Source organism: Taurulus bubalis (assembly GCF_910589615.1).
Source record: "Taurulus bubalis genome assembly, chromosome: 12".
Lineage (NCBI taxonomy): Eukaryota > Metazoa > Chordata > Actinopteri > Perciformes > Cottidae > Taurulus > Taurulus bubalis.
The window spans coordinates 19,634,879-19,644,500 of NC_136600.1; the positions used below are offsets into that span (position 1 = coordinate 19,634,879).

The 9,622-nt window shown below is 41.5% G+C and overlaps 1 protein-coding gene across 1 annotated transcript; it reads left to right on the forward strand.

The window, feature by feature from the left end:
• Nucleotides 1-1,398: 1,398 nt before the first annotated feature.
• LOC306744427 (solute carrier family 45 member 4-like) lies at nt 1,399-9,254 on the forward strand (the record flags this gene model as incomplete). Its single annotated transcript, XM_079227059.1, has 12 exons — nt 1,399-1,621; nt 4,036-4,224; nt 4,308-4,487; nt 4,795-5,471; nt 5,710-5,850; nt 5,943-6,191; nt 6,395-6,514; nt 6,956-7,055; nt 7,242-7,322; nt 7,430-7,560; nt 8,608-8,676; nt 8,961-9,254. 12 exons carry the CDS (start codon nt 1,399-1,401, stop codon nt 9,252-9,254), a joined length of 2,454 nt encoding a protein of 817 aa, XP_079083185.1.
• Nucleotides 9,255-9,622: the final 368 nt, after the last annotated feature.

A 9,622-nucleotide genomic window follows, 5' to 3' on the forward strand; every position in this document is an offset into this window, starting at 1 on the left:
CGTTGGCTGCCCGTGAAACCACCGCCACGGGAGCGTGTAGGCGTTTTATTTGAACGTTGTGTTAATTCTCCTTAAACATGAACCCATACGTGAGCTAACTTCTGTTTTGGAATACCTGAAATAGGTTGAAAGTTATTGAGCCAAAGTGTGTGTGAGAGAGAGAAGTGGGGATTAACAATATCATCGAAATGTTAACAATTAAGCAACTGAGGTGTCGTAAGAGAGGTCGCTTTCATCTAATGCGGGTTTGTTCACGATGAATCAACCTTTGTCGTAATCTCAGATCGTTTAGGTGTTGCAACATTGCTTTGTCCTTTGTTCCTTTGTTCTGTTATATGATGTCTATTGGATCAGGAAACTTCTCAGACAAAACGTTAGTTCTGTGTAATAGCGTGTGAACTTATAAGTATTGAGTCTTAATTGATTGCCAGTGTACTTGGGACAGGGCAGCATTTTTCTGACGTCAAGTGTACTTTTGTTTCCCATCTTGTGACCCAACTGAAACATTTTAACACACTGGAGCTTTAGTACTTGACATTATCTGTAGATTATGAACACACATACAAATAAAGTAAAGGCAGAGATTGTTAACACCAAGGCAATGCGACCCTGTGTAATATTTTATAGCTTTCGCTTACTATTTAACCGGTGTCTGTTTTCTGCAGGTTGCTGCGTCACTCGGTGGGTCTTTGCCAAGAAGTTTCCACATGCTTTGCACCCAAAGTGCCAGGAAGTGCACTTACAGGCACAGACAGACTTCTGCTGAGCAACACTCCAACTTTACACAATCCCAAAACTGCATGCACTCAATCTCCAACACACACTGAGCAGCCCCAGCGAACAAATTCACAGACATATTCTAACCCTTCGCAGTTTACCACAAACAAAGCTACTGGATCCCACAACTAGCATATCGCCACCCCCCCTTCTCCCACCTCCTCTGCTCCTCCGTGAGCCTCCCCTCTACATACCTCCGGAGCAACACAGAACTGCTCTGCTCTTCCTGAATTTAAGCAACAGCGAGGCACACGATCGCTCCACCACTGAGCTCCTGAGCTGTACACCTGGTGACAAATAAACATGATGGCCTCGTGATACAATATGTGGAATATATATTTTACCACATACTTTTGGGACATAGTAATCTCATTACTGTTGTTTCTTTCCTCCGCAATTATTTGCAATTGCTTGAATTCACAATGTTGACCAGTAGAGAAGCTCCCTGATTAATTTTTCTGGATATCTTAGGCTTCTCTCACACAGTGAGTGACCAAGACCCTGGACATTACACGTTGTATCATCATATCAGAACATTTCTGCATACATATATAGGAAATAGTAGCACTGATATAAACCATCCATCAAACACATACATAATAAACCCATTAGCAGATAATAATGGGAGGAGAAGCAGAGAAGAGAGAGGCTTCTGGCCTTTCGGAGAGGAGGAAACCCAAGGAAGATGCAGAAAAGAGTGAGAACGAGAAGGAATTGGAAGGAGAGGGCAGGGGTATGCAGGTCCCTCTGTATCGCTGGGTAATGCACGGGGCGGTGATGTTTGGACGCGAGTTCTGCTACGCCATGGAAACAGCTCTGGTGACGCCGGTGCTGCTGCAGATAGGTAAGGAGACGCAATCCAGTCACATACAGACAGACGCGCTCTTGCACTTCTCTCGCTTAAACAAATGTTCTTGTGATGTCACTCATAGATATCCACGTATGAAAATTCAGCAATACTGGCTGCATTGGAGTTTGCTAATTTGCTCTTTGTGTGTTACCAGAAACACTAGCTGTAATAGGTATGGGACACAGACAGTAGCAGAACAACCTTTACAAAACAAACACAGCACATTTTGTTTACCCCGCCACCTATTGATATACCTGTGGCAGTGTTCACCTGGTTAGTGTCAGGAAATTGGCTGACCCGCAGTGTCAACAATGTGGAATTTGACTGGCATTAGCCAGACGGGCTCTGTTGATTTTTCTGTCTTCACCACTGTGCCATGTAACCCGTCTGCCCAGCAGTAGCCAACCAGGGGCTATGTAGTTAGATGGGAGGTTTGCCATCAAAGCAGAAATGGAACAAAGGCATTTCCCCCAGGCTAGGTATGACAAGAATGTCTAACACGGCACATTTTAGTCTCTCTGTTTTGCTCCCTATTCACAATATTGTAAGAATGATTATGTTTTAAAAAAACTTTAAAAAAAACTAATTTGGGGTGTTTTTGAGAGCATTTTACTAGAGTGGAATATGAGTTTGTAGTGTGACACAATAAAATATATTAATGAAACGCAACCGACACTCATTGACTAACAGAAAAGGCGGTACTACAATCTCAACAAGCTCAAGTGTGACTGAGCTGTTAGCCGCTCCAAAGTACTGTGTCTTTATAAAATTGAACTCAAGCAGGAGGTATTTTCAGCTTTGCTTCTAGTTTTCACGCATTGTTACTCAAAACACAATGTCTTTGAGTTCTAAAACAACATATTTAAAACATCTCTGCCCTTATTAAACAATTGCAGACATTTTATTTATTTATTTGAAACCTGCACTGTTTGCATCAATGTTAACCATCCAGCAGTAATCCTCTTCCCTGTATTTGATGGAGCATTGCTGCAAACTAGCTTATCCACACCATCTGTCGATCCGTAAAATAATACGAAACCACTGTCTGGGATTTGTATCATGTGCTTACTCCTTGTGCATTCACATCTGTGCATGTATGAGACAAAGATAACTTCATAGTGCTACTAGAGGTCAAAAACAACACAGGGTACAAGTCAAGTCTTGTTGTCCCATTTACAAGAGAAAGAGACGGAGTGAGTAGCAATCTGAGAAAAAAAACAGACAGAAAGCAATTTTTTTCCAACTGCAATAAATCATCTGCTGTTTTGTGGACTTAAGGGGGGGGGGGGGATGCCGGAGCAGAGCAAGGCAGCGTGGGTAAGATCTTGTTCCTATGAGAACCAGTCAGCTCACACAGCCAGCTGACTGAATTTAAGTACATCATGTTTTTTTACACTGAAACCACTTCTTTTTAAGGGGTGGAAAAGACAGAGAGAGACAATTATTTTTTAATATAACTGAGGACATAAATGTCACATATATATTTGAGCCAAATCAGTAAAAAAAAATATCAAATGACATTGATGCTGAACTAGCTACAGTATAGGGATCAGTGTTTCCGGATTCCTGATTTTAGTGCATGATGTACTAAAATCTTTTTAGTACATCATGATTTTAGTGCATGATGTAGTGCTTCAGAGCACCAGTGGTTCTTCAGCTATGTCATGTGCTTTGCTTTCATAAGCAATGGAACGTGGGAAAACATACACGCTTTTTTGTGGCAGAAAAACATGAGTAGGTCGGCTTATTGATGAGTTGTATACCAAGTTGGTGGGACCAAATAAAGCCTCATAAATTAATAATTCACTACAAAGTAGATTGGAGCTCAGAATATGTCAGTTCTTCTTTCAGTAGTTAGGTAGGCCGAGTTACAGGTGGGATTTAAAATAATAACACAAGTAAATAAACATTTTACAGAGCGCAACATCATATGCAATAGTCCAGTGTAAAGGCTTATCATAAAGATGAACGCAAAAGGCCAACTATATTAGATGTGGCAAAGCATGTTTTATGCGGAATGCTGTCTGAACAAAAACACGACCAATCAAGTGTTGAACCTTTTCTGCATGTGACATTTTTTCCTATTAACATTCCGGTTTAAGTGTCTAATGTATTTTATTTCATTGAGCTGTAGTGGTTTAATAAATACTGGCAAAAATTCAAAGGGAATAATATTGTGAAACCACAGACAGTTTAGCAAAATGCAGTACGTTGCGGTAATAATGTAGCTTATTATCCAACCATGTGGTCAAATTTAATAAGACAGATCACATGTGAGGTAAAGCAATGTTTCCTATTGAATCTTTCCCTAAAATAGAATTTTAAAATCTGGCGTCACTTAGTACACGAATAGTATACATTGACTGTTTTTCAAATCTTGAATCATTTTGTTTGTGTGTACTTCCTAGGTCTTCCAGAGCAATATTACAGTTTAACTTGGTTCCTCAGTCCTATCCTGGGTCTCCTCTTGACACCTGTGATCGGCTCAGCCAGTGACCGATGTACTCTGCGATGGGGCCGGAGAAGACCATTCATTCTGGCCCTGTGTGTCGGTGTGCTGCTGGGAGTGGCGCTGTTCTTAAATGGATCATTAATAGGTGAGTAGATGGTTTCAAAGGAGAATAACACTTTACTGTTACTGTTTAACCCCATCTGTGTATATTCTGTGGTGTTCTGTTAGGCCTTTCCGTTGGCGACAGTCCCAGCAGCCAGCCAATTGGCATCGTCCTTACGGTCGTAGGTGTGGTGGTGCTGGACTTCAGTGCGGATGCCTCTGAGGGACCAATCAGAGCTTACCTTCTTGATGTTGCTGACACTGACGAGCAAGATATGGCCTTGAATATTCATGCCTTCTCTGCTGGTAAGACTACATGCATGAATGGACACACATACACACAGTCCACATTGACCTGTATAAATAGCAGCTATTCTTTAACACACATATATATATATATATATATATATATATATATATATATATATATATATATATATATATATATATATATATATATATATATATATATAAGTAGTGCACACATATACTGTACAAATTATTTCTCAGAATGTGAGTCAAAAATTATTTAGACACATAGGCAGTCGAGTTTCATAGGCTTCTTGTACTTTTCCACTGACTTGTGCATCTGTGTCTATACCTGTCTCCCCAGGGCTCGGCGGAGCAGTGGGCTACATGCTGGGTGGGCTTGACTGGACTGGCACAGCTCTGGGCCAAGCATTTAAATCCCAGGAACAGGTCCTCTTCTTGTTCGCAGGCATCATCTTCATTATCTCAGTCACGCTGCACATGTTCAGTATCCCTGAGCAACATTTCGCTCCTTCCAACCGGCTTAAAGAAACAACAAGTGGGGACTCTACCAGCCAGTTGTCTTTCAGGCCCATTGGACACACGCCACCTTTACTTGATGTGATTGCAGAGGAGGATGCTTCAGCTCGAGCCCCGTCCAGTGAGGGCAACGAATCAGATCCTGAGGAAGGAGAAATGGAATTCCTTGCTGTGGATCGTGTGCGGAGTAAAAGCGATTCAGTGTTAGCCATGCCAGATGCAACAATCAAATTGGATTCTGACCTCGACCCAGACGCACAATGTTTCCTGCCACAGTTGCAGCACTTTGTACCAGAGGGAGAGCTAGATGATGTTTTCAAGCCATCAAACCACAGTATTGGGTCCTCGTCTCCTTCTGGAGGGCTACCCGCCCTTTCTGAGGGGATGTTGGTTTTAGAGCATACAAATCCAGACTGGCCTTTGCTTAGGGGTCCAACAAACGGCCCTCCTTCTCGCCTTCAGACCAGTTCTGGTTTAGAGGACTCGCTTCTGAAAACCCGGGTGAAATCAGCTGTTGGGATGGCAAGTTTTCTTTGTGTTAACTTACCTTGCCAGAACAGATACAAATGTTATCAAGGCAATGTGAGAAATAATAGTGATAATTTTTCCTATTCTTCAATAGGCAATATATGGAACTCTTTAGAGACAGATAACTTATTTACTGTTTATCAGATGTTTTGTCCCATGTTTTGAGTTTCCCTTTAATATGTACGTCTGTGCCCGTCTCATGTCCCAGCAGGTCAAGGCTGTCAATGGTGTCGATGCTGCCTTGTCATCTTCTGACCACTGCAATGCCATGAAAGGCCATGCCTCCACTATGATGCCAAGCCGCCCTTCCAACACCTCACCACGACCACACCCGCACATCTTCTACCGACAGGTACGATTGGATGTGCCATGTTTTAAATTACTTTTTTGTAATAGTCATTTTGCAAATGTAAAACAGTTGATGTTGGTCTTGTTTCTCTTTAGCCCTCCTTTACTTTCTCCTACTACGGACGAGTGGGATCGCAGCGCTTTCGACTGCGAAAAACATCACTATGGAGCCCTCGGCCAATTACCTCCTCCTGCAGTCTGAATGACCTAAGTGAACTCCAGCGGCCTGCAGACAGGCGAGAGTTGCAGCTGTCAGCTAGCAGTCTGTCATCTGAGGGCTCCAGCAGTGAGGGTGGACCAGACAAGGGTACAACTGTTCGACTGCTCTGGTTGTCCATGTTTAAGGTAAATTGCAAATGTCTTTAATATTGATGTGTTTTTTTTCACCTATTTTACTATTTCACTGCATCCCATTTACAACATTTTAAGGTCTGCCGTTGCAGACATAATAAACTAGACTAACTAACGGTTTATGTAGTTAGTTAGTAAGTTATTTGACATGTTCACTTGCTAGTCTTGATTCCTTGTGTCTTTTCTGTTCTCGGTAGATGCCGAGACAGCTCTGGAGATTGTGTGTGTGTCACCTCCTCACATGGTTCTCCATTATAGCTGAAGCTGTGTTTTACACTGATTTTATGGGGCAAGTCATCTACCACGGAGACCCCACGGTAAACACACACTCATGCACTTGTGTCACTTTTTTTTTTGTTAAATGGATTGACTTCATTTTGTGTAGCATGGGAACCACACAGGAAGGAACACAGATGTATAAACCCAGCACAATTAATCAAAATGTTTCCAAAATTGCAGTACGGCTACTACGTAATGTGCATCAAAATACCATTTCAAATTAAACATTGTCATGCTGCAGAGATGTCCTGGCCTACATATCATATTCTATGGACTTAGGAAAACATCATTGTTTAGTACAGATACCCACAAAGGTCACTCAATTTCAATTAAAATGAGAATGATATAAAAATGCAATAAGATATATTTTTCAAACTTCTAGCACTACACTGCATGCCACACAGACTAGTATGCAAAATATAAACACTACAATGTCTATGTGTTACTATTGCATTGCTGAAATGTTCCACATTTTCCAGGCTCCATCCAATTCCACGGAGCTACTCAACTATCACAGAGGCGTACAGATGGGCTGCTGGGGACTGGTGGTCTATGCTGCTACTGCTGCTGTCTGCTCTGGTAAAACACAAACACTGTTCCATTTCATTAGATTTCAAATAAAATCCCCTAACTGCTGTATTTATATAGAGAACAAGTGGTCAGTGATACAAGTCAACTTTTTACCTCCCTTTTCTAATCAGTTTAGCTACGCTGCCTCCAATAATTACAATGTCTCTTTCTCCCTCTTTCCATCACTCCACTCAGCAATCCTTCAGAAGTACCTGGATAACTTTGATCTGAGCATTAAGATTGTCTACATTGTTGGAACGTTGGGATTCTCAATAGGTCAGTTTCCACAATACAATAAACAGCAGACAATTAGGGTGAAGTACAGTGGATTTGAGAGCAGTTGTCTTCATGCATTTAAACCGCTTTCATCTCTCGAACCTTAGGAACCGCTGTCATGGCAATCTTCCCTAATGTTTATGTGGCCATGGTCATGATCAGTAGCATGGGCATCATCTCCATGAGTATCTCCTACTGTCCCTATGCATTACTCGGGCAGTACCATGAAATCAAAGAGGTATGTACACACACATCTATGCACACTGTCCGAGCCTGACGATATGCAATACAACATCAGATGGGAGTGTGTACTTTGCACATATGCAAAAAAAAAAAAAAAGCATTCATGTTTTCTAGTGTTTGTGACGTAGTAGTGTCATGTAGGCTCAATCCCAATGTCCCCCCTAAGCCCTCAAACCCTGAACCCTCAGGGACTTACTGACGTCATCTGGTAAATGGTTGAGTGTGAGAGGCTGTGAGGGCTTGAAATGGTGTTAATACGAATGGGACAGCACTTTGCTGCAACACATCATGTGACCATGACAACATCAAAAAAATATTGTCTAATTGTGGTTATTTATTTTATACTTGAAACTCCCTGATTTGAACGTCTATTTACAGTTTTTTGCAAAACAGCTTCAAAAACAAAACAATGTTTGATGAATAAATCTGTGTTTATTTATTTATATATATAAAATCTCTGCTTGCATTCCTCTGATTTCATGTGTTTTTACGTTCCATCTTTAATCCTTAATGTTGTTGTGTAAATTTAATTTATCGGGCTGAACACCCATGTGCTTCTTTCTTTACCTTTTGTGTGTAATTCCCTTGGGCAAAGTCTGCATCTAATGCTGACTTACGGAAAGGGTTCATAAAGAACTCAAAATGTCTGCCAGAGAGTCCTCAAACACTCAACAATTTGACAGTGGGACAGAACTAAACCCTCACGGCGTTAGCGTTAGCGGGAGCGCGCCTCAAAGTCTGTGAGTCCGTAAGGGTGGAGATTGGGATTGGGCCATAGCCTTGGACCTAGAGGCGCTGCAATGAACAACACCTTCAAATGTGTTGACATGTAAACTTGTTCAGTCAGACACAAAGTATACACTAATAATGTATTTGTTCTGTATCTCCTCACTTGAGGCATTTTCAGATGAAGCACACATTGTGTTTAAGCTTTGTCAACATAATAATAGCTTTTAAACTTCACCTAAAGGCCTTAAACACTAAGAATCTGTGCCATATGTGATTGATGTGACAGTCTCTTCTCTACTGTTCCTCTCCTCAGTACATTCACCACAGTCCAGCTAACACTAGAAGGGGTTTTGGTATTGACTGCGCCATCTTGACCTGCCAGGTGAGCATTTATACTTTTTCCCCATCAGCTCTAAACTTAAACTGACTACCAAGTAAGATTTTGCTTTTGGAACAAGCAACACACAAACAGGACACATTTTTTATTTTTATTTTTTACTGATCTCGTTTATGGTTTACGTTGTGAGCTAAAATGACATGACGTACTTTTCCAAATGTGTGTAACATTTAGGTGCTTTCTACTCTATGGGTGGTGATAAGAGTCTATGGAAAGCATGAGTTTCATTACAGTGTAAACTATTATATTCTATCCTTTTTCATTTCCAGGTCTATATCAGCCAGATTATGGTTGCATCGGCCCTTGGAGCGGTGGTAAAGGCAGTTGGCAGTGTGCGTGTCATTCCTGCAGTGGCCTCTGGAGGCTCCTTCCTTGGCTTCCTTACAGCCTGTTTCCTCGTTATTTATCCTGATGCCAGCAACTCGGAGCAGAACCAGGGCCTGTTGGGTATACCAGGAGATGCAGAGCCAAATGGAGAAAGGACCAGTGACCAGAAGTTGGCTCTGCTGAACCTCACATATGGAGATATTTTGAAGAAGACAGAGAATCACTCTGTTGCCTGAGTATGTAAAGAATTGTGTAGGTTTCTTCACACTAAGCACACACCACAACATGTGTGGACTATACCAAATGTCTGTGCCTTTCTGAAGGAGGAAAGATGGAACCGAGTTCTAGATGAATCTCTTCTACTTCCTCTTTTATTATTTGTTTTTTTATTGCTACCTCAACCTGAAAACAAATAACTGTTTAGATGGCTGGATGGAGCCGTTAAAACACCAAGAGCCACGTGATAGTGACTTGGTGAGACTGTTCAAACTAATTTAGCTCAGACTACTGATACAAATGTCAGCCTTTTATTGTGAAAACACAAATGGGAAGCACACAGAGCACTTTGTCTCACTCCTGATCAGTATTGTCACATTGATGCTGC